This window comes from Vanellus vanellus (genome assembly GCF_965231255.1).
Source record: "Vanellus vanellus genome assembly, chromosome: 5".
Lineage (NCBI taxonomy): Eukaryota > Metazoa > Chordata > Aves > Charadriiformes > Charadriidae > Vanellus > Vanellus vanellus.
In genome coordinates, this window is record NC_138910.1 from 15,863,075 (window position 1) to 15,889,597 (window position 26,523).

Genomic DNA, 26,523 nt, shown 5'->3' on the forward strand with positions numbered 1-26,523 from the left:
ATCCGCCATATCAAGGACTTAACACAGTGACAGCTGTATCAGTGGCAGGATAGCTTGCTTTACAATACTTGGCTGACAGTCTGTCAAGTTCATAACACGTTTGTGTAGGCAGGGACTGAGAAAAGATCAGTCCTAGAGCAAAACTCAAAGAAATAGGAATGCCTTTAGGTGGTGTTTTCTTCCTGCCTTCTTCCTTATTTTTCTCTTTCCAGTAGCATTCCCACCCCATGTCATGTCAAGCTTTGATTTCAAACATCCGTCCTAAACTACACACCTCTTCCCTGAACTTTCTGCCTGTCCCTCTTAAGAACTGTCAAGCCCCAGTATTATATGACGTGCACCCAGGTTTCCACCTCCTCTTCTGCCCTCTGCCTCCCAGCTAGACCTGTATCTCGGTGCTGAGCTGAACCACGTGCCACCCCTTACGTCAGACAGCCGTTTGCCCTCACCAGTGAACCACTGCATTTGCACTTTGTACCACTATTACCGGAGGAAAAGATGTAGCGCTACCTCACAGCAGGGAGTGTGTCCTAATATCGGAGTTTAGACTTTAGACTTAATTCTGCTGCTGAAACAGTTGAGCGGTGTTTTATCTATGCCCTGTGTGTTGCTAGAGCTCTTCATGTGTGCAGACCCCCTCTTTAGTTCCAGATGAGGTCTCCAGTGCTGTCAGGGCATAAGATGCTAAGAATGACCTGCCTCCAATGGTGGCTGCTGGAGAGATGCAGCTTAGGGTGACTACACAAGTCTGGATGTCTTCAGTACATCCCCCAATATGTTCCCATCACCCACAGTTGCTCTATTAAGGCCATTAGACTTTATGCCATTGCCAATCCCTTTTAGTATCCAGTATGGATCTGGTGTTCATAAATTTATCTAATCACTTTTTGAACTTTATTATGTTGTCTGTCTCTGCAGCCTCCTAGGAAAGCAGGTTCCAGGAGTTCCCTACTGCCTGGGGACATAACTACTTTTTTTAAAATGTGTTTTAAGCTAATTTTTTACCCAGTGCACTGAGTTCTGGTATTGCAGGATGCAGTGAATCACAGTTCTGCACTCACCCAGTGGCTTTGTAGTCCTTTTAGTTGCCTTTCTTAGACTTTCACTAGCTCTAGTATTTTTTTTTTTTTCACCAGAATTGACCCACAGTGTTCAAGGCGTGGTTTGCACCAAGGTTTCATGTAATGGGGACACCACTTTTTAGAGCAGTACAAATCTTTATGGAGAAAGGAGCGTGAAACCTGAGTTCTGATAAAGATTTTTATACAGATGTACCATAAGGTGATATAAAATGACCCATAACAAGCGGTCATTTACCTTTAGGATTTTACTCACTATTATTTTATGCCTTTCAAATATAATTTCCATTTTATCATTCCAGGCACTTTAAATTGTTACTGCATTACTAGGAGGCTATTTGTCACTGCACAATATAACATAGAACAGGGCAGTCTGCCCTCAAAGTGGTTCATATTAAAGGGAGTGGTGGATAGGTGGCAGGTGTAGATTGTATGTTGCAATTATTCTTGCCTAATTAAGATCCCCTTCTTGAGAATGATTGACTTGCCATCTGTCTTTCCACCACCATACCTTGTCTCTCCCTTCCAAAGTGGCAGTGCTGACAGCTTCTCACAAGCACAATTTTAAATAACTTGTGCTATGTTTCGAGACTTTTGAACGGAGTTCGCCATAGTGGTACAACATGCCCCCTTATTTGTAGGGAGAGATTTAGAGGCTATTTTTAAAGATGCTGCATTGTTAATAGCGTGCAGCTGATTTAAATGCAGGTGGTCTAAGCAGAATAAAAAAACCTGCTGCGTGGGGGAGGTAACCTGGCAGCTAGCATGCACGCACCTGTGAGTAATGGAAATATCATTATCCCAATTTCTGACCCTTTACTTCCCTTCCCATATACGATTCTTCCTGACTGGTGGTGAGGTAAAGTGTGCCATAGCTGCTAAGGAAGGTATGGCAGCTGCTTGCATTCTTCTCCTCTAGTCCCGTTGTGCTGCTCTGAGGTGGCAGTGCAGCCAAGAGGTGAAGCGATGAGAAAGACATGGGAAGAAGTCCTTGCTCAGTCATGCACTGAGTGGCTTCTAACCCCATGGGAGAAAAGCACGCTCCCTCCTTGCGCCTCACTGCAGGAGAGGACAGGCTTACTGCTACCTGATGCATGCTGGAGTGATGCTGGAAGGGTATGAGTCCCTTGGGACTACTGCAGTGAACAGTGGATCACCATTATCTGTGTTTGCTTTAGACACAATATGTCAGGTGAATTTAAAAGCACTTCTCGGGGTGGGGACTGATAGAGTAGTGAGGAAGGAACTTGTATGGGTAACTCCTGTTTGCTTCTGTGGAACGTGTCCTTCATACTTATGCTGTCACTGGGTATTTCTGTTGTTTGTTTGTTTTTCTATTGTGGGTTTTTTTCCTCCCTTGAATGTTTGGGTTTTTTTGGGGGGGGGAGTGGGGGAAGTCTAAGGAGCAACTCTGAAATTACACTTGTATTTTATTTTTTTTTAAGAGACCTTTTGCAGTTTACCTAGAAACCAAATTTGTCAGTCCAAACTGAATAGATCTACTGTGTTTTACGGACATGCAAAGTACTTCTTTCAATATCCAGGAAGCTCGTACCAGGGGTATTAATGAAGATACACAGGACAGGTAAATGACATGTAAACCCAGACAACAGATTGAGCCTGGAAGTCATTGCGTGAACTGTTATTGGTGGTGCTGTAAGGAAGTCAGTGCTGTGAAGTGATGCTGCAGGATGTTTGCTTAACCTTAGTTAATCCATTGGGTTGGGACTTTTGTTCCCAAAGAACCTCTGGTTTGGAGAAAAGTTGATGATATCTTTTGCTTAACCTGTGAAACCTGTGGGATGGTATAAGTGTTTATAGCTCAGTAATGAAGAAACCTTGAGTTCAGGTAATTCTGCAATCCAAATAAGAGTTTGGAAATGGATAGTTTTGAGACACACGTGTGTACCAGACCCAAACATGTCCTAATGATACCTCTGATTTGAGAGACCCAGTCGTATAAACTGTTCATACACACAATTCGAAGAAGTGAAGAATTACACGTTTCTTCAGGCTACCCCAGCCAGCATTCCCTTAATCAAGAGCAGTGATAATCCTTTTTTAATTTACAGGACTCAGCATATTGTTAACAATAAATAAATAATGACAATTAGAAACAAACAGCTAATCCATGGCTTGTTGTATTAATGGGTCATTACTTATGACAGCAACCTGTCCACCTTTCAAGAAAGCGAGCAGTACTGCTGCCTGAGCGGGAAAGTGTGCCTTCTCCCTCATTAGAGCCACAGCGGGGAGCGTGTTCTCATCACACTTCCATTTGTCTGCTTCATTTGGCTGTCCTACTTTGAGCATCCTGGGCTCCGTTAGACTCAAACTGTCTTACTGATGTTCAACTAATTTCTCCATCAAATTTGAACAAGTGCGGAGAGTGATGTTTTCCAATTCTGGAGAATAGAAGAGGTAAATCATAACAGTGGAACAGTTCTCAGCTGTCCTCTTCTACCAAGATGCCACATGAGTAAAGCAATAGTAATTTACATTTCTATTCACATTATCTTTGAGGATAGCAAAGCATTTGGGGCTGTAATCTCTCAGTTTTGTGTGTGTTTGGGGTTCATTTGACTCCAATTTTAGATCTGGGGGAAAAAGTATGTGCAAGGCACTTGCTGAAAATCAGATGGGATGGAGTAGGTGAATGGGACAGAGTCCATTTGCTTTGATTTTGCGTTAATTGGCCTGACCTATCCAGGAAGAGAGGTGTTAAGAGGCTATACACAAAATGGCCAACGGCATAATTTAATTGTATAGTATAATTGGGAGCAAAGAAAATGTAAGCCTATGGAAAAAGGAGTCAAGTTTTTACTCTGTATCGATTGGGTTAGACTCAGATTCATTGCTTGTAAACCTTAAATTCAGGGTTTTTACCCCTTTTACAGTGTGAAGATAGCCTGTGGGAAATGTATTTTCTGTTTTTGAAAGTGTGAAGGTAGAGACAGGGCAAAAGAAACAATGAGGATGAGCTGAAGGCTGTATTTTCAGATTACTTTGTGCTTGGTGTTCAAACAGCAACAGAACAGGAGCTCTCCCTAAGAGTATTTAGTTCAGTGTTTTGCTTATGTGAACTATCTGATGTTAAGGGGAGCATAAAAGTAGCTTTTCTAAGTGTCTGTTACTCTCTTTTGTAAAAAAAAAAAAAAAAAAAAACCAAAAAACAACAAAAAAAACCCACAAAATATAGAGGGTAAGCAAGCATGCTTGGTGAAAACATCTTCAGACCTTTGGGGAAAAAAGTTGTGTACTTCTTCCCCTCCCAAGAAGCATCTAAAAGCAATTGAGAATTATTTACCTCCCCCCAACCCAGATTGATTTGGGGAGGATCAAATCTGACTGAGGCTTGACAAGTAGCTAGAAAGATGTTGTGACCTGAAAGAAAACAACCCTTTTAAAACTTTCTTTAGAGAAGCTTTTCTCATATCTGCTGGGCCAGAAAAATTGAGAATAAAAATGAAAAAGCTTTTGAGCCTGAATTTGTTCCAAGCCCCTTTGATAGGAGGAAGGCTCCAGCTTTAATGGGGACTGGTTTAGCCAAGGGGTGTGTTCCTGCCTGAGCTGTCCAGGACTCAAAGCAACATTAAGAACCTTCTTCCTTTGCTCTCAAGAGCAGAATTCAAAGGTCCCAGAAGAAAACTTTTTTTTTTTTTTTCCAACATTAGCATTTAGAAAGGTTAACCAATTAATCTATGCAGTCCTCCTCTAAAGGTAGTTTTCCTACCTCGTTTAACAGAGAAGAAAATTGAGGCATCAGGCTGCTACTGATGACAATTTTGCCTCAAACTGATATGGGCCATTAGATTTATTTGAAAGTGCCACCCTAAAACCAATGGCCAAGTTTGTCCGGCCACAAAAAAGAACCGTAAAAAGAGTATTTCCTCCAGATGAACACCTCTGAAATCTTGTGCCCCAAGTGTAACATTTATATAGGTACCTATTGTGCCTTGCCCTTGTGCTAGTAGTGGAAAGATGAACATGTCATCCCTTAGAGGTACATTTGCTTTTTCTAGTGAGCTGATTAACACCGTTGCGTTGATTCAGCAAGGAAGGCTGGATTCTGTGAATTGTTATGGACCTACCAAATTACAAGGGAGGTAATGGTATATTCAGGTGGGGTATAATGGGATGTTCGTTATATTCAGCCAGATAAGGAGAGAACGCTGTGATTCTTCACTGTAGCCCAGGAATAGTATTACTGGTCTCAAGCATCTCTTAAGAATTCAAGTTTCTTTCTCTTCATCTCCCAGGCAGCGTTTAGATTTTGCTTTGCTGCAGTGGTTGATTGTAGAGGGAGAGATGCGAGACCTCCAAGACTACTTTGTTTATTAGACACGTGGATGCCATATGGACAGCCCTATCTTTCTTGTTCATAGATGTTTTAAGGAAAGATAAACTCGCCTGAGAATGAATGTAGTGCATTCAGAAAATGTTAGCTTAGCCCTGATGGCTTGAATCAAGGCATGGGTCCAAACACAGACAGATGCAGCAGGCAGGGCTTCAGCATAATCTAACCTTCAGAGTGCGTCTCCGGTAGTGATGATTCAATGCTAGAATTCATCCCACCATTGATAGAAGGCTGTCCTTACCCACACTAATTAGACAAAGACCATTGCGACTATTCTACCTGTTGCCTGGTCATATCTGTGATTGCAGTATATGGTGTAGTCGTAAGATAAGGATTTGTTCTTCCTTTGTAAAGGGAGAGAAGGGACTCCCTTTGGTTTTGGCAGTGACCCGTATTAGAGCTATTGGAAGCAGGCCTGTACTTCTAGGATGGGATCCATGTAGTCTTAATGTAGCTGTCTTAAGGTTATGTCTTCAGCCCAAGGCAGATGCCCAAGTTCTTCCAGGCAGAGGGATATGCAACTGAAGGTGATACTTCGAACTTACTTGAGATATCTTTCTAAACAGGAACTGATCAAAATGATTAAACATTGTACATTCTCATGCTTCTGCCTAGTGAACAGCATCATGTCCCAACTCTGCGCTTTTGGTTGTTGTATCTGGGCTGCTGGTTTTTTGGAAGTTTAGAACATTGTTTCTTTGTTTATTTTTACTAAAACAATGGTTCAATGAACGGTGGAGTAATAAATGATGTTTATTTTTCCTATGGTTTTGTGCATTAGTGTTGAGTTTCTGTATGGATTGGTGATTGGTGATATCTACCGGTGATTGAAAATGCATTGCGACCTCTTCTTAGGCTGGCTACTAGGAGGATCTCTCTGTTTTCTGCTTAGGCAGTACATGAAACCTGTAGGAACATATTTTTCATTTAAATGTACTTGAAATTGGCCAGTGGGTTCATGCGTTATTTGAAAAACAGACACATAAACATTCACATAGCATGTTTCAATGTCTCATTTCTCTAGGAAACCAGGTTGAGATTAATATCAAAAGCCCACTAGAATCAATAGGCGTTAGAGAGTACTATACTGTTTCTGCTGACTCCAAGTGTCCTAGTGCTCAGAGAAAATCCTAATTTGAGCTAAAATGAAATGCAGATGCACATATTTTCTCACAATGCCAGATACACAAATGTCTGTCTCCTCCTCAGCATAGGAACAAAAACTTAAACCAAATGTACATCCTAAACTCAACTGAACTTCATCAGTACCCATCAGTCTTTCAGAGATCTTTGGACACGTGCTGCTGTGCTAGATTTCTATCAAATCAGTGCCTCTCGGCTTCATGTGCTGCCTGTTTCTTTGTCCGGGATGCTTAGTTCCATGTCCCCCTTCCCCTGTATTCTTGGTTTGCCAAAAAAGCTTAAAATGACATGTCTAATTTACAACATGTAGTGATTCCAATATATTAACAATACTAGCACGTGAAAAGTGCTCCTGGTAGCTTAGTCTGCAATCAGTAGCCATTTTCTATTCTTTTTGTTCAGGCTGTCTCATTCAATGCGATCAAAATGTTGGTAGTGTACTTGTTGATAGGAAAGAAAAGATGATAATGATTCCTGGCTGTTCTTTTTCTCAATTTTGTATTACTGAACCTAATTCAGGTCTGACAGGTTTGTTTTACTGATGAATCCAAGCTTATGATGTGATGAGTAGAGATCTGAAAAGTGGTTCTGTAGAAAAAGTAACATCAATTACATGGTATGTTTATTTTCAATACTAAGTTTTCATTTAGCTGCTGATTCAAATGGTCGGTACAATCCATAAAATTATCTATTGATATATAGAGACTGTTCTCTTTTGGGGAAAGTACGTGTTTGCATATTTATGTAGTTATGTGCAGATAGGTTAGGAGGAAAAGAAGAGTGAAGGTTGACTGTAGTTAACTTCTTGGGATAGCTGCATCATTGTCAGGCGTGGTGCAAGACAAGTTAGTGTTCGTGACACTTTTCATTTTGCTAAAGGCTTTCTGTACATTAGCATTTGTTTATCACCCATTGTCACCATTATTTCAAGCTCTCAGACTTTATCCAGATGAAAATATTTTGGTGTGTGGCAGAAATTAAGGGCTGTTTCTCAGCGAGAGGTCTTCATGACTGAACGCTAACATCACAGCAGAGGGTGGGAATCTGGGACAAGTTGTCTTCTCCTGAAGTACTGTTTCAGCTCCCTTTGACTTTTTCTCTGGCTATGAGAAATCAGTTTGGTCTGTTTGTTTTGCCATTTCATCATCTGTCGCTGGACTGGAGAGGGTCCGCCTGGCAATGAGCGTTTTTTAGGGTTCTGGTTTGGGGTCCTATTTCCCAGAGCCTCCAGGTTCAAAGCAGTGCCAGCTTTCTAGGTCGCTTCCTTCCCAGTGCGCATTTATGTTCTGGATTCAGACAAAGAGATCCAGTGCTGTATTTTGTTTACTGCCTCTGTGAGACAGGTTAGGGCCACCAGTCAATCTGCAGAACATTAGAGGTACCTACTTAATAGAGGCAGAATTTTATTGAGTGAATAATTACATCCTATTACTGCTGAAGTAATCAACTTAGATACAACTGATGCCTCCAGAGGGAGGTATGTTCTTTCCAAAATGCCACCCTGGACAATTCATTTCACTTCTGTACAAAGCTCCAGAATCTGTCTGACCATATTGTACTACAGGTTGTCATGTTTTCAGAGGATGAAATTTATGTTCCGTGAAATATGCCATTGCCAAAATTAATAGGTAAATGAACAAAGTGAAACAGACCATTAGAACCATTGTAATATTGTAGTTGCTGGGCTGTGGCACAAAAGCAGAAACTAATGGGTAAACATAATTGTATTATAGTGACAGGAGCTATCAATGTATAGTACACAACTGTGATTACACAATGGAAAGCAGTCGACCGTTATGAAATATGATTTAGTAAGCAGGCCAGTTGCAGATAATCTTGCTTAGAACAATACTTTCCTTGGCTAGTTTGTTTTAGCTGATGGAAAATGATAAATGGGAGCTATTTCTTTCCTATCCTGCTGGAATTTCTTTTCAATTTCACTTTGGTAATTTTCATAATCCTTTTTTTATATTATTCTGGACAACAATACTGAGATTTTTGTGTTTGCAGAAATGTTCCTGAGGCATGAACAGATTGTTCCTGAATATTCATGCAAATAGGAATTCAGCCAAAGGTCTGCAGAGTAAATGTTGACTCTAACACCTTGAAGTCTTTTTGATGCCCTTGTCTTTATTTCTGCTCTAAAACAATGCTTCATAATTTTAAATGAACACTCAAACAATATCTAATCAAGATAAACAATTCATAGGCTGAACTGTGTTTGTATAACATGATTAAAAAGCTTTGAATAGCTAACGTAATCATAACATTCTATTAATGGGCAGCTTGAGAGAAGCTACAATATCAAATGATTCAACTAAAAAAATGCATCGCTCAAGATATGCAGGATCAGTTCCACCGGATTCAGCATATTTATACTGATTTAGGCAAGTAAGATGGTGGATTAACTCCTTAGTTATTGTTTCCTTCATTAAATTCCACGTTAGTGTAAAACAAACTACAAAACACAGAAACATTGTAAAAATTCAGGTATGTCGAGAAGCTAACAAGCTCATCCATAGCTTGTTAATGCAGTATTTGCAAACAAAAAAGTCTGAACACTTCAGCACCGATTAATTGCAAGAGCCAATACTGTATTCCTATAATATAATAGACAGGTATACTCTGCACAACTTAAGTAGAGGGGGGTGTAGGAGCATCTTTAAGCCTGGTTACTGGAGTGGTGCAATATAAATTAGAATACCTTCTCTGCCATTTTTCAGAGCCAGGAAAGGGATTGATGCAGGAGCTTCTTCAGATCGCTGTGCCACTCAAGAGTTTACCCATGCAGGAGGACTTTGTCAGTGAGTGACTAAAATGGATTCAGAGCTGCTTTATTCTGCTAAAGCGGTTTGGAGTAGTTGGAGCACAGGAGAGAGTTGGGTGCTCAACTGTTTAGCTTTCTCTCTCAGAAGTTTTCACTCTGTGCTTATGCAAAAAAAAAAAATATCAGTTACTTTGGTCTTCACTGAGCAACTTCTTTGGAAGGAATATGTAGCTGGGAATTAAGTCCTAGAAATCTGTTACAGAGAAGGCTGAAATGGTTCAGAGCTAGCCTGGACAACAGCCAGCATTGCTAATTGCATCCTTGGATGGCAGGCCAACCAAGGGTTTCTCTACACGGCAAAATAAAGCTCTCTAGAAGTACCTGAGCTAGTTTAGACCATGGTTCAATGCATGTGTTTTAGCATACCTTTCAACAGCACATAACTTTTTTCCACTGAACAGTATATGAATTTTTATAGCTACTGCCACATAGTACGTTAGTTGTACCTGAGTTTTGACGTGACACCGGTTTTTACTGAATAGACACACTTCATTGCTTTCACCACAGAACAAACAAGCACAGCCAATTGATGTTGCAAATACAGAGGTAAATCTTGAAATTTTAGCCCTCAAAGTCCTGTTTCCATTTATCAGGAGAATGCTGTCTTACTTACCGTTATGCCATGCTGCTTAATGTGAGATATTGCTATGATGAGTGTAACCCATGACAAAACAGTAAAAACTTGAGTGCGCTAAATGCAAAATTAGGTGACTAGTTGAGTGATAATATATTGCCTAACCTAATGAAAAGACATTACCTTTAAATAATGGACCACATCATAGATTTAATTATCCCAAGGCAAGGTAGTAGGTGCTTCATGCAGACAAGGTCAATTACCTTATCCAGAAGAGCCTGTTTGAAGTGTATTATGAATAATTCACAGACATAGAAATTAGCTTTGAAAAAGTGTCCCAGCTATAATGTGGTGAAAGCATTCCATTTCTTTTTTAATGTATTTAAGATAACACCCAAAGGACAATTATGGCTGCTTAACTGTAAGACTTCTTAAATGACAAGAAATGACAATTGTGTGGTCAAATTCACATTAATGCATTATGCAGAGGGAAGTGTCGTCATCATGACATAGTCGTATCAGGCCACAAGAAACTGATTTCAAACCTCATCTTGTAGTTTTAAATGCTGAACGAAATTTAATCGAAGATTGATTCATTTATTAACCTTTCTCAATAGAGAAGACAGTTGTTGCTCTACAAGCTTTGTTTATTCTGTTTGTTGTGCTTTTAGTTCTTTGGCTTTCTTGTGTGAAGAACAAGGTCCAGAGTGATCGAGTAGCTTGTATGATTTTGGAGAGTCTGACAAACCCAAAGGTGGAACCAGAACATTTAATTTTCCATCTTTAATCAGAAAACTGGTGTTCTGCATAAGCACTAAATTACGCTGTTTCTAAGACAGTATTGTTCCAGTCAAGGACTGTTTAGCATTAGATTTAAAATGATGACAGTAGCCATGGTAGCAGAATGCATACTCACTTGACATATGGTGACCTTAGGTGTGAATCAGAAACACAATAAACCTGTAAGTCTGGGGAATAACATGCTCTCTCAGCATATTTTGATTCCACAGGCAAAACAATAACCTTAGCTTTCTCTCTTTGACTTTGCAATAAGCGGTAACGGCCAGGGGAAATCCCTCGGGAGCTGCAGTTTTCTAAGATGCCTGGCAAGAAGATGGCTAATTCATCAGGTATCTCAGTTTAAGTGTCTGAATGTAATAGTGACATTTCATGGCCTTTGAGTTTACCTGCTTTATTTGCTTGAAAGGGAGAGTTCAGCAGAATTTTAGAGGGTGCTGTAGAATCGCGTATCTAATGAGGCATACAGCCGGCCTAATCCTGTTTCCTTTCACGTCAATGTCAAGAATCCCATTTAGTTCAGCAGGAGCAGGCCTGGGATCCCCGGCACTTTCAAAAGATGGTTTGTATAAAGGGGAATAAAAATTTGGCACATTGTGCATTTATATAACAAGCTGCTAAAATACGTGATGAAGTACGAAATTGCCACAAAGAGACAGGAAAGAAAACTTCCATGAAAGCAAACATACTGAAAAATTGAAAACATGGGAGTTGAGTTTTTTTGGTATTCTCCATCATCCGTCTTTTCTCCAAGGATCAATTCTCAAAAAAAAAAAAAAAAAGCTTAAGAATTCCCTTTTCTCCCCCTTCACACAGTCGTTGGCCTCCACCCCAGTGGTTTCTGGGAGGACTTGATAAAGACTAATCTGAGCCTGAGAGACTTGCTAGCTGATATACTTATTTGCATGCATGAATGTGAACAGATGTTTACATAGTAGTGTTAAGTAGGCCAGCTGTTTGGGAGTCATTTATGTATTTTATTTAAAAGTAAAGCTGTACAGTTAAAACCTTTACTCGCAATGTGGAAGAGAAAAGAAAACCAAATTCAGGCAAATACGTTTCTTCCTGTATTAGGGGATTGCTTCCTTTGTGCACAGCAGTTTGCTGTGTCTCTGAATTTACAGCATGATACAGCTGCCTCTTACCTGAATCTCTGGGCATCCGCGCCTTATCTTGACCTGTTGCACGTGAGTGGAAGAAAATACACAGCGCAGCATCAACGTTGCCAAATGTCATTTGTCTGATGGTGAGGGGAGAAAAGCAAAAAGCAATAGTGAGATGAGGGGAGGAGGGAGAAAGTTGTCATTTTTCTTTACAAGAGGTTGCGTATTGCGGATTGTTTCTGCAGTCTTCTGTAATGAAGCATACATCAGGGTAATGTTGCCTTTGCATTTGTTCTGCTCTTCAGATGTGAGAAAAAACATAATCCTTAGGAGTGTATTACAGCCATGAATTTGTAACTTATATTTATTAATTCCTCAATGGAAATCTGAGTGAAAAGCTTCCATTATAGAGGTGTAGATATGCATGCAGGCATATGTATAGAGAGAAGAGGTTGGAGCGAGGGGCTCTCCTATATTTTTAAAAGTAGTTTTCCCCTAAGGGATTCCCATTTTGTATGATCTGGGACTGGCTCGAAAATACAAGTCTTGGGTCTGATATTGTCCGTGACTTTGTTTCTTCTGACCCCCGGCCCCCTGGGGCTCCGTGTCTTGAAAAGAAAGCAGGCACCCTTTCATCACAAAAAGGGTTGTCGAGCATTGGCACAGGCTGCCCAGGGAAGTGGTAGAGTCACCACCCCTGGAGGTATTTAAAAGGTGTGTAGATATAGTGCTGAGGGACATGGCTTAGTGGTGGACTTGGCAGTGTGAGGTTAACGGTTGGACTCAATGATCTTAAAGGTCTTTTCCAACCTGAATGATTCTATGATTCTAAAACAGTTGTAGACAGGTGAATGAAGTGATTGAGCCCAGTTACATTTTGCATAGCTATTGGAGAACTCTAATGACATATATTAACGTATACCTTGCCAAAATCCTATGCCGGTCTTGAAGAGATGTACCTGCCTCAGTTGTATTATTTCCACCTGAGCATCACTACGTGAGGGAGATGCCTACATCTCTCCAAACCAGTAGTAGGCAGGATTTGCGGTAGGTTATACTTGTCTTGAGGAAGGTACCTTCAATTCAGAGGCCTTACTTTTGGAAGGGAAGATGGTGATGAATGTGATGATCTTGTGAGATTTTGATTCACAGCCTTGATGCAGCCCACAAGAAAGGTTTGTCATCAGCTGCGATGAAAGTCCTGTGGTAGAAAGTTACGTTCTGCATAAAGATCTTGATTGTTACTTCATGAAGCTTATAGGTTGACTGAATGGCTGCAATGGTGGTTCTTTCTCTCGCTATTAAATACAGAAGGCACACATAAGCAGCTGTCTCGGGTAGGTGCTGAAAACTAGATGAAATGAACACAAGATTAATTACTCTGAAAATAGGGACTGTAACCTCGTTGACTGTATATTCCATAGGAAGAAAGAAAATGAAAAAAAGTATTTGATATGCTCATTGCAGCCTCTGTGATCGGCACAAGTGATGTGGCAGATGGAGTTCTCTCAAGAGTCCAGAGGTGTGCTCCAGTACTGCCAACAAATTAGTGAATTAGGCCAGGTCATCTGCTGGATGGCGATAAGATGCCCTGATCTTGATCAGAGGGCAGGAAGTCATGTCTCTGAAAACTGTTAAGCTTTGTGGCCGACTCTTTGATACCGGGCACTTGCTGATACGTTTTCTAGAGCCGCTGAAGTGCCCAGCCCCACTCTGCAGTGTGCGTGTCCGTGTGTGGTGGGGGAAGGAGTGTGTGTCTCCGCACGGTTCTGTTCAGTGTTTGGAAAAAGAGGAAGGACTGGTGGCTTCTCGTGGCTGCATGGTTGTCATTCTTCTGCAGCATCTGCCCATTCCAGCATTCGCTGCAGTGGTAAAGCTACAGCCAAGTTCTTCCCTCTGCTCCAGGAGCAGAAAACTGTCTCTTGAGCTGCATAATAATCTCTGTTAGTGACAGTAGAGCTACAGAGCATAACTGAGCTGTTCATATTCTATCCAGTACCGTCTGTACGTGAACGTATACACATACCCGTATATATACTCTTCTGTTTGTTACGGTTGTATAGAGAGATACACAGGAACCTGAGACCAATTAAACAGCAAAAACTAAATAGAAGATCTATTTGAAAGATGTAAACTCATTGCTAACGGGGTGAAGAAAAAAGAGCTGCAAATTGATTAAGCTGTTCCACAGAGAAGACAGATTGTTGTCATCCTGACCTTTAAAGCTGGTCAGGGTATATCAATAGGGGCATCTTCTGAGTATAGTATTCTATGAATTTTTTCATTTATATTCTCTTGTTTTTCTCCTTACGTGCTGGCTTGGAGCCAGTTCATTTCATGGTCTTACTTATACATATGTTCTGCTACAGCTGCATTTTTCTAAAGTGCGCAATTTCACCGCACTCCAGCCTTCCTTAGGATGACAAATGATGCCTCTGCTGCTCTGACCAAAAGAACTGGAATTGCAGCCTGAGACAGGGACAGCCGAACCAATGCCATGCTGCAGTTTGGGTATATCCTTAAGCTGAAACTTGACTGCATTTGTTTATTGTAGTCGAGTTTCCAATTCCAGCACTTAAGGCATTAAGTGCTGACATTAATTGTAACATTGAGGAAAGCAGAATTGCTCAGCAGTTGAAAGCTGTGTCAAATCAGTAGTTATTTATTTACCATTGCTCTGTAATGTGTTGTAACACATTGGACTATAAAGAACTATAAAGAAGTTTAATGAGTTGCAGCAATGCTTGTAGCCTCTCAGAGATACTGGGATGCAGTTCGATGAGGTTTTTTTTGATAAAGCGCTTAAAACTAGATTTTCTCCACTGCTGTGCTGAACATCTAGATGAGTGGTGTTATGATCATAGTAACTACAACTGAGCATTGTCTTTTGCCAACTAACACGTTTTGGGAACAAAAACTAAACAATCCAGTTCAACTGGCCCTGTGAGATATCAATTCAGCAGGGATGTGGCAGAAGAGTAGGAGGAGAGGCTGAGAGCATGGGTTTTATTCTGCTTGTCCAAGCTGCCTTGTTGGCTCATAATTAGTATAAGATTCATAAACATGCCTGGATTGTTCTCTAAACTCTTTTCTGGATGTTGGTTTCATTTTTTGTTTGTTTACAATGCTTGTTTTCTAGAGTACAGCAAATATATTGCATGCTCTGCATAGGGACTTTTTCAGCTGTTTAGTATAAATTTAAATATACTGCTTTCTTTGCCTTTAAAAAAAAAACCCAAACATACAAAAAAAAAACAACCTCCAAACCAAACCACCCTCTGGCTTTTCATATAAAGCTGCATGGGGAATGATACTGGATTTCCCTCTTATTGAAGATGCTCATTTGCCCAATTAATTTTACAGGGAACTTGAGATGTTCACATCTCATTTTCCAAATGATTCTTTCCAAAACAGAAGCACCATCTCAACAATATATGTGAGTGCTATTATCAGTTTTAAGAAAATCCCCTCATTTATTTAATTAGGGATTGCAGCTTCAAAGTGATTAACTATATGTTATTACCTCTTCTAATTTATGTTCTATTAAGACTGTTTTTCTAATTTTATTCCAGTCAGAAATTCAGCATACTTACTGATGATATTTTCTGATTTCTTTAAGATCAATCTAAGCCATGAAAGTCAGTAGTTATTATCAGACACTTACAGAAACCAGTTACTGGTTGCACTTCAAAAAGGCACTCTGTGGAAATGACATTGTCCCAGTGATCTTTCTGATCAGATTCACTCCGTGTAAATAGATGTTTTTCTCTAACTGTCAGCCTTGCTGTATTAATCTGGGAGCTGAAAGACAAGGTGTGTTCTCGTTGCTTCGTGAATCAATATTGCTAATAAAGATTCTCTATACCCAAATCTAGGTTTTATTATTCCTAGAAGCTGTCATGGCAAGTACAACAGGAACAAAATTAATCTGTCTTTTGTGGAAGGTTGTCAAATCAGAAGACGGTCCATTTCAGTCACTAGTGACTGTGGGTGCAATGTGAGCAGGAGGGGGGAAAAAAAGTAATAATAAGGACATTTTTCTCATTATTAATGCTGGTAGTTAAAAATGCATATACAGGAAGCAGTTCTGTCGAGTAAGGTAATTCCATTTTTATTCAGACACTTTTCAAAAATACAGTGGGGGAGAAGAACCATTATTAGTGTGTGTAGTTTCTCCCAAAGGACCAAGCAAAGATTGCTTTCCATGGCATATTTTTCTGTAACTTATCCAGTCTCCTATTAAAAGTTCAAATGTCCCCGTTTTATCTATTTTCTTTTTCTAGTCTATCAAATTGCATTTTGTTGTGGGCATGATCCAGCAAACTTTCCACGGGTTCCTGCAAGAATTGGATTAAACCTTGTACTAATTCCACTCGACTTTACTCCAGTTGACTTATGTCCATGAATTTGAGGGACCTGCTCTGAGTTATGCCCTGGCTTCCGGACTACCATTAGGCCAAGCTGTAGACCTGGGGTTTTGTGGACTCTCTTGAGGAAGGGCTCAGGCTGGCAGGCAGGTGAGAGCGCCTGAGGCTGGGAGCTGTGCAAAGCTGGGGGCTTTGCCGTACAGCTCCGCCATTGCACCACGTTGAGTGCATGAGGTGCAAAGTGCTGTAGGTGGGGTCCCTCTCTTACTCTTCATCCATGCCCTATCCCAAGAGCTTGAGCTGTCGCGATGGATCTTTCAAGAATAAATGGATCAAACATACAATTAATGTTCCTTTTTTACCCTCTTTAAAAATAGATCCTTCAGGCCTTTATTTCAGTTGCTGCACACCTGGAGATGGTGCTTTTACCTGTCCCAGTGACAGCCACAGAGTTTGGCAAAGGAATTCTTAGAACCCGAATCTGTTTCAGAACCGCTTGAAGCAGGGGACTGGACTAGACGGTGTCCAGAGGTCCCCTCCAGCCTCAACCGTTCTGTCCTCCTGTGAACAGCCTGATGCTCAGTAAGTGCAAATCAGCACGACTACCCTGATTTCGCTGGAGCCAGATGCATTTGTACCAGTTGCTGGATCTGGCTCTTTTTATCCCTGGAAAATAATAGTGAATGAATGAGCTGCGAAGTGTTTCTTCCTGACTGTCTTTCCTGGGACAGTTGCTTGTAATGTAGTTTATACTGTTCTGTAAAAGTTGTTGTCTCACTTCAACATTTCCATGAATAATAGTTGAATACTAAGTTTTCTTGTGGTGAAATGATTGGTTTACGGTTTGATGCACCATTCATAGTATTTGATGCTTCAACTATTCGCCTCTGTCCTCTGCAATGTTATTTCAAGGCTCTGAAATGGCTTTCCTCTATGAAAACTTAAATAGCATTTAAGAACAAAAACTGCTGTGATAAACTACTTCTCTCACCTTACAGTAGTTTATAAGGTGCATTAGTTCAGTAGTATCTCCTTACCCTGTAGCCCTTTCACATCCATTATAAAACACTTTAAAAAGAAAGCTCTGACGAAGGGCATGTGATCTGTCTAAACTTATAAACTCACTCACCTCTTCCATGCTTTCCTCCCGTCCATGTGGTATATGGTGACCGTATGATATATGAACCAGGCTACCTCAACCGGTAAGATGGTAAGATAATGTGGGTAAGACTTCAGTAGGACATTGAGAGATTGGGCTGTGTTACTAGGTGCATACAGGGTGGCTGCAAATGTCACTCCTGTCGTCTTCCTCAAGCCGTAAAGAGCCACTGAGAAGTATTGGTCTACTGCAGATACAGAGAACCCCAAGTTTTAATCACATATGATCCCTCAGTACCCCGTGGCGTTTTCACAAGAACTGGAATGACGTGACCTGGTTTATTTTCTGTTTATTAATCCATTAATTCAACACTTGATACTATTTACTCTCACTAACGATTTTTATACTTGTGCAGAGGAACTGATTAAGGATGAAAGACCATTGTCCTGGGCACCGTATTGAGCCACCACAGGAGATGGTCTTCCAGTGGAAATGGGTGAGATGTTACCAGTGAAAGAGGATTAGAATGAGCAGTGTGAGGGCAACAAATGATGGCATCATCTTATTGCCATTATTCTTACAGGCTCCACCTATGACGTAGGAAAAAATGTCCAGAGACATGCTGAGCGGGACCTGCTCCTCTGACCCAGGCAGGGTCATTCTGGAGCCCACTGTGGCTTGTCCACGGTCATTGTTCACTTGCAGTTGAGTCCAGGCCACTTATGGGTTTCTGGTCCCAGCACAGAGTAAGGATGTGGCAAGACATGCATCAACGTCATAGGCCTATCTGTTAAGGCAATGCGGGGCTTGTTTATCAGAATTTACCTGGAGGAATTAGGCTAAACAGAGAAAATGGAAAAGGAAAAGGGGAATGAGGAAGAAGAAAAGGAGATGAAAGCAAGAGGGACAGGTTTGAAGTGAAACTAAGCTGAAATGCAGGAGATAAAGGAAATAAGATATATTTTTTGCTTCAGTAGGGTGAGATATCCAGTCCACCTTCAGCAAAACTGCTGAGGATTCAAAGCTGCTATTTTCTTTGTTTTGTCATTTGTCCCTAAAAGCTGTAATCTTCTCTGTGTTTTGGGGTTGGGTTGTTGTTGTTGCTTTTTCTTCCTAACCTGTGTGCCTTCAGCTGTTCCCATAGTTTCTGTTGCTGGCTGGAGTCCCACTTGCATCTTTCAGGAAACTTGTCACTTGGCCAGAAATTTATTGAGAAAACAGCCCAGCCTGAGCTGGCAGAGGAGAATGCAAGTACTCATAATATTTTCAGCCTTCTTTGTTCTTCAGTGGAGACATTCATGAGGCATAAAATTTTAGTATGTATGTAGATTGAATCTTCCTCGGCGTATAAAAAAGCGTTTGGGTCTGAAATCCTTATTCCCATCCTCAAATCTGTCTCTTAAAGGGTTGATGATGATTTTGCTTTTACTGAAGCTCTGTTAGTGTGCGATGGCACAACTCCATCATTGAAGCTCAGCAGTTCTGCTCATTAGCCTCCTGTTAAATCTAGAAGAAGCAAAGGTCCATGGTTATTTACCTTCTTTCAGCCCATTCACATCTGTGAGAATATCTTAACAAGTCCAGGAAGAATAGAGCACAACGTGGTGGCAGCTGCTCCAGAGGGAGATACAGTTCCTCTGCTTGAGAGAAAGAGATGCAGACGAGCGCTGCTGCGTGTTTTTTATTTTCTTTTTTCATAGAATCATAGAATGGTTTAGGTTGGAAGGGACCTTGAAGGTCATTTAGTTCCAACCCCCTTGCCATGGGCAGGGACACCTCCCACTAGACCAGGTTGCTCAAAGCCCCATCCAGCCTGGCCTCAAACACCTCCAGGGATGGCGCTTCCACAGCTTCCCTGGGCAATTTGTTCCAGTGCCTCACCACCCTGAGAGTGAATTTTTTTTTCCTAATATCTATTCTAAATCTACTCTCTTCTAGTTTGAAGCCATTATGCCTCGTACTATCACATGCCCCTGTAAAAAGTTCCTCTCCAGCTTTCTTGTAGGCCCCCTTCAGATACTGGGAGGCCACTATAAGGTCTCCCCAGAGTCTTCTCTTCTCCAGGCTGAACAACCCCAACTCTCTCAGCCTGTCTTCATAGGAGAGGTGCTCCAGCCCTCTGATCATCCTCACGGCCCTCCTCTGGACCCTCTCTTACAGGTCCATGTCCTTATGTTAAGGGCTCCAAAGCTGGATGCAGTACGCCAGGTGGGGTCTCACCAGAACGGAGTAAAGGGACAGAATCACCTCCCTCGACCTGCTGGCCACACTTCTTTTGATGCAGCCTGGGATACGGTTGACCGTCTGGGCTGCGAGCACACATTTTCTGCACTTGTTGAGTTTCTTGTCAACCAACACCACCAAGTTCTTCTCCTCACGGCTGCTCTTAGTCCATTCTCTGCCCAGCCCGTATTTATGCATGGGATTGCCCTGGCCCAGGTGTAGGACCTTGCACTTGGCCTTGTTGAACTTCATGAGGTTGGCCCATGCCCACCTCTCCGGCCTGTCCAGGTCCCTCTGGATGGCATCCCTTCCTTCCAGTGTGTCGTCTGTTCCACACAGCTTGGTGTCATTGGCAAACTTGCTGAGGGTGCACTCCATCCCAACATCCGTGACACCAACAAAGATGTTCAACAGCACTGTTTTTTTGTTTTTAAGCAATTACTTCAGACTGGGACTCTGTATGAAAGCAGTGCACCTTGGCAGCAAAGCTGAATAATGAGAAAGAAAATGTCAGCAAAATACTGCGTTTTGTTTCCCCTTTTCCTAATAACAACTACCAAAATAATTTTAAAACGAGGGACAGACTTTGTGACTAAGTAATATTTGCCCAGGGAATAGGTGCACTGGCATTAGCAGGACTACTTTATTTTCAGATAGCTGATCCGAATAAGGGTTACAGGATCTGACCAGAAATTGAACTCGAATTCAGTGCGAATCTTAATAACACTGGACAGCAGCGTTTGTACTCAGTACCTAATAGTGTCTTGCTGGAGTGTTTGACCAGCCGTGATTTCCAATGCAGTCATATTTGTCATCTCTGAAAGTCAGGGTAGTGGTATGTGGGTTACAGTTTTAAGAAAGGAGAAGGACAACAGAGCTGAATTGTACAACTGGCATGGGGACAGCTTTGGGTAAAAGGGAGGAAGTGTTAGATGGTTATTATGGCTGTAACGAAAGGAGAAGAGCCACACATAAGAGGTGTGGGTGCACATGGAAGAGGAGTAGTAAAGTACAAAACCAACCGGATGACTTGGTGGCTAACTCAGTGAATAATGTTCAAAGGAACTATATCATTGGGGATTCTCATTTTTTCCCTGATCCATGTTACATATATTCATTTTTTCCAAGATAACCTGATCTTGAGTTAAAAACAGGGTTTTGTTTTTGAAGTGTAGAGAGCCTTGCCACCTTGGAGGGTGGGTGTTGCTTCCCTCTGGCTGGGGCAGAGCCATGAGACCCTCACATGGGGCTGTAAAACAAAGAGCAACTTTTTTCACTGTTAAATCTCAACATCAACTCCAAAGAATGGGTAGCACATACTGGTTAATGCAGCACAGCCCGAGTTCACCCCGCTTCTCGCAGAGGTGTGAGCTGTCATTTAAACCAATACAGATTCCAAGTCATTAACACCACAGACCTCTTCACTGAACAACCAACCTCTAAGAATATATTAATTTTGTGTTATCCACTAAATACAGAATATTTCTCCAATTTGTCCATAATTTTGTCCATGATTATTATAAACACTTTTTATTTGATTTATCAAAAGTGTATTTTTTTTTCTGTGGAAAAGGCCAAAGAGGAAGAAATTGGTTTTACTTCAATTTAATTTTTAAACTTCTCATAAAAATGACTAGAAAAATGTTGCAACGGAAAAAAAAAATCAAGCATAGGAAAACAAGAACTTTGTAAACTCTTACAAAAATACTGAGTCAAAATTTTCCCTTGCTCTCGCTCCCTAACCTCTTCCTCTGTTTTTTCAAGAGCCTTTTAAAAATGGATTAGCTGAGATCATAATTTGTACTTTGGATTGACCTCTGGATTTCAGTTATTCAGGTTGAAATTGCCTCATATACATATGTGTGTGTATATATGCATATATGCACCACAAAAAAATCTGCTAACTGCCTGTTTCACATAATGTTCAATATATCAGGTGGGCCATTCGAAAGATTTGATATTATTGAAGTGCAAACACATATTTTAAGTTTTTGAGTTCAGGAGCAAAAAATTGGCTTTGATTGCTTTATATAATTCTACAATCAATATTTTCCTAGTTTTCACTGTTTCTTGGTATGTGAATCTTTCCTTTTAAGAGAGAACAGCATAGATGTAAATTAATATATGTTTTCATCAGTAAGATCTATAGATGTAAGATTCAACAAATTCTGCTTAACTCAGTTTGATTTTGGAGAAAAAAAAATGAACACGAAGACTGCCAAGAGAATGTAGTTTTGATACAGTATGGCTTCAGTGTTTCAACAGACAGATACAAGCAAATTGACTTGCCCTAGTTGTTGAAAAGACCTTTAACCGACCCATTTCGGTAACTTGAGTGCCACAAAAGCCTTATCTGTGTCAGGAGTATGTAATGAATGGGTCAGATTTTAGGTTTGTACAGCACGGGAGTTTAACATGAGTTTATCTTGGTATATTTCCATCGTTAGATTTTTGTTTGTTGCAGCAACAAGAACCGCCTGGCAAATGATGCATACAAATATTGACAAATATTCCAAGTGTAGCACTGTTAAAAATGCATAGCTTTGTTTTAATTCATGCGTAATGTTTTAATTCATAAACGTAAAAGCCAATGCCAAGGCTTTCTGCCTATATAAAGGTAAACTGACCCCACAGAAGTTGTTTGGGATTCATATATCTACTAATTCAGTACTAAATGCTGTGGGAAAATGCTACTTCTCCCCCTCGTCTAGCTTCTGAGTGCCTATACAAATAATTTTTGAAAAAATTCTCTGCCATTTAAAACATGAGCAAGCCTAAAACCTTCAAAAATAACTTGTATTGCTCACAACGTCCGTGGCCTCTAATACAGAAAATGAGAGAACTGTCAGTACAAGGGAGATTTAAGAGGACAGACGGTTTCTTGTGAGCTAGTAGAGGGACACCGAATACGTGTTCAGCCATTCTTGTCACTAGAAGAGCCAGATACGCATTGCAGGTGAATTTGATCTCAAGCCATATCTCCTTCTAAGGATCACTGGAAAGAACCTCCGTGTGTCTCACTGCTATTCTCTTTGTAGTCCTCAGCCCCTGTGCTCAGGACCAGCCTTGCTTCTGCTGAAACAGATTTTGTATGAACAGTTTAGTTAAGCGCACTGATAGAGCAGGTACTGGAGGTCTACTGGAGATCTGCTGAAGAATTAACATCCAAAAGCAGCTTACTCTCCATGCCTGGCAGGATGGAGGAAAACTTGACTTCTTGTCCGTGTGTTTCAGTTTTGTACGTGCCAGGGTTTCCAACGTCTTTCTTGGCTGTTCAGATATACACGCGCAGTAGCTGTTGAGGCGACCACAAGGGACCAGCCTATGGAGACAGGTAGAGGGAAACGTCAAGATGGTTAATGGATGGTGAGACCCCTTATTCTTTCCTTTCAGAAGACCTTTGCCAACCTTGCTTTCTGCAGCCCGTGCCTGGCAGTGTGAACAACAGGCAGTACCTGGCTTGAGACAAAATCCTGTCTGCCTGCTCAGTTCTTTTACTCAATCCTCTATTAAATTATGGTATAGTGATGTAAATATCACAGCTGTTTGTAGGGGCTTCCAGACAGCATCATCACAGAAAGGATTATTGTCCTCTGCAGGAAACAATATTATTTTTTTTTTGCCTTTTTTGAGGATTTTGTGATCAAAATTAAAACCTTCCAAAGGCAACTTCAGCAATACAGGAAGAAATCACTTCAATGAAACTGGCTGGTCTCTAGTACTTTTACTGGTGAATTCAGTCACTTGGGGCTTGTTTGCTTTGCTTGGTTTGGGATCTTTTTTCCACACATATTCTCCTTCAGAACCACAGTACGAAGTTCGAAGACAACATTAATAAATTTATTATAGCGGGTTTTTTTTCAGTTCTAAGCAGATATAAATGCATGGAAAATAATACTTTTATTTGTGCAGTAGGCTTTTGACAACCTTTTTTGACTAAATAATGTGTTACTAGGTACAGTGTAAGCACAGAATGAAGAATTAGTAGCACTTCTTATTAAGTGGACGACTTAGCTTAAAAATTTTAAAGTGGAATTCTACTGAAATATGTAACCGTTAGTTTATGTGGGGCCATTTTAACCCCTTAATTAATGTCATTGACAGTCTGTGGCTTCACCACAGGAAGGAAATCAATTCATTTTGAGGTGGTGGAGAAGTGATAACGCTTTGAAAAAAACGATAACACCATGATTACAGAAGTGAAGATACTGCAACAAATCTGCAGTCTTAGAAGAAAGAATCTTAATCAACACCTGCTGGCCAAACTCAGTCTCAGTGCAAGGCACCTTCCGAGGTATAACAGTGTAAACTTTCCAGAAAGAACTCAGGGATAGATTGATTGGCATTGCTAGTGAAATACTGCATTACTTCAGCATTGCAGGTATATGATATACAATATATGTTTCAGTAATGCCTATACACTTTGGACATTGCTGAAGTACCTTAGATTTAAGAGCTTTGCTGAATGCCTCTGTGATTTCTTGTATGTTAAAAATTAAGCATATGGAAAAGAGTTCTGAAGAATCAGGGCATAATTTTCCTTAATACTACAATTGATTTCTAAGGGACTAGTTAGGGAGAAAAATTTACTCATCTTGAGTAAAGGGTGGCAGAACTCTGCCTAATAAATAGAATTTTTGAAAAGACACTATTTTTTTATAGTCTGTTCCCTTGACGATCTAAGATTGTTCCTTCTAATGTCGAATACTCTATTTTTTAGCACTGTGTTTAATTTAGTTGTAAATGACTCTAAGTGCGGTGCTTCTACACTTCCCCAGTCTATATCATAAATCTGAATGTGTATGTGTTTGCTTGGTATTGCTCGATAAAACAAATAACAACGGATCTGAAAAAGACATCAGAAAGCTACTCATTCTTAATTCCTGTGAAGGATTACTTATTTCACTGTTATGTTTAAGTACATAATGATTTTTTCCCAAAGAATCTGACATAGGTTGAATTTGATTAATGAATACTGTTATTTGCTGATGGCTTGAAGGATTTATCTTTATTTAAATATTTTTTCCAGAATGGGTACTTTTAAAATTAGATTAAGCACTTCTGTATAATATCTATTTCAACTCTTAGACAAATCACCCTTTTATTCAATTAACATTACTATTCCAAGCTTTACCAAGTAATTTCCCAGAAATGTAGTATAGACCTGTTTCACTGGCCACAGCAATCAACTTAAAAGAAAGAAAACATCTATGTGTTGACAATGATATGAACCCGAAAATGAGTGGGCACGTTTTTGTAAGATGAACCCTTAGATGTTCTTGAATTTTGTTTTTCTAATGAGTACCGCTGGGTATTGGTCAAACTTGTCATGTCTTAATTGTTGGTATCATGAGAATGGAGTTACTTTTCCTATTTTTATTTTGGGGTTTTTTTTTTTCATGAATTTACAGTTCAGCAGTCTAAGCTTAGAAGGAAAACAAATATAAATTCTTTTTGCCAAGTGATTCTAAAACTCATTTTAATTAGTCGCTTACACTCTACAGTTAACCTTGATTGCATTTCATATTTTAGACTTTCCTGCTTTGTATAATGAGGAATACTCCCTACTAATAATGTTAGTAAAGCAGAAGAATAAATTGATACATTTTTCTACCTTAGCAGTGCAGTTTATTTTTCCAAGCTCCTTTGATCAAAAAGTCTTGATATGTCAGTTTTGCTAAATTTTTACATCTACCTGTATGTGTAACTGATTACATTTCTTGATTTAAGGATTAAGAAGTCAATGAAAAAGTTATCTGAGCTGGAAGACAAAGTCAATCTTAGCAAAATGTTAATCCATGGATTTCATTACATCTGAATCTGCTTACTGTATCTGACTATTAATATTTAATGCTTGATGTATAACAGATTATGAAATTTAAACAAAAACTATCTTGGTTTATATAAATACATAGATCTTAGAGCTCCTGTAGATAGAAAATAACTTCACAGAGACAAATTAATTCCCAGGTAGGGAAATCTTTTTCCCCACTTATCTCCTACCTGAATCCTTAATCTAGGATGTTTTAATGTCTTATGGAGCTTTGCATGTGCAAATTCCACCCTCGGAGAGCACATGCAAATCCCTACTCCTGGTCCCTTTGAAAACAATACAAATTTGGGACTTAGTTCTGAGAGGAACTGTATTAAGCCCGTACTAATAGGTCAGTTTGAGTGTTACTTCTGAAGATTTTTGCTCTTTATACATGAGTCTTAAGGTAAAAAATCCTGATCTAAGAGCTAGAGTCTCCTTCATAACAGGTCGACTCTGCAAGCGGTCCTTGGCCAATACTGGGTGGTTCGAGACAGTTGCGCGGTGTGAGTCACGGCAGGAGAATTGTTTTCAGACTCCTTCGGTGATCAGATCTCCCATCTAGTGTCACACAGAAACACTGGGCACAGCTGGTGCAGACAGTGGTGTTGGGTTCGCACGTCAAAAGTCTTAACAGCTGGAATGCGCCAAGGTTCTCACAGGTGATTGGCACTTGAGCCCTGTGGGGAAATAACTGGTCCTCTAACCAAATGGGATTACCATAGAGCTCAACGTGTATTCCATAAAATGGAACTCGGGCAACGTTTATGGTTTGTTACTTCATATGTAGTTTGCATCTTTTCTTTCAGTATTATTTAACACGTCCACCTCCATTCTCTTTTTTTCATTCTCAGGAGAATCCAATTTGCTTATCAACTTCTCTTTCTCTCTCTTTTTCTCTTTTCTCTTTTCTCTTTTTTCCCCCCTTCTTTTTCCCTTTCATCCAGATGGAATGCCATTTGCTTGGTGGGTTGGCCGTGCCAATGAAAAGCATCTTTACTGGGGAGGATCTCTTCCGGGCATTCAACAGTGTGCATGTGGACTGGAAGAAAGTTGTCTGGATATGAGATATTTTTGCAACTGTGACGCAGATAGAGAAGAATGGTAATAATTTTAACATGTGTATAGTAGTGTCTGTGTG

General features: G+C 40.3%; 1 protein-coding gene across 1 annotated transcript in view; it reads left to right on the plus strand.

Annotated features, from left to right (window-relative positions):
* CNTNAP5 (contactin associated protein family member 5) overlaps window positions 1-26,523 on the plus strand; it is a gene marked incomplete at both ends in the record, with an annotated part of 292,999 nt that overhangs the window by 211,224 nt on the left and 55,252 nt on the right. The window contains one exon of the mRNA XM_082484629.1: window positions 26,330-26,486. Within this exon, the coding sequence (XP_082340755.1) occupies window positions 26,330-26,486 (157 nt within the window). The remainder of the gene's footprint in view (window positions 1-26,329; window positions 26,487-26,523) is intronic.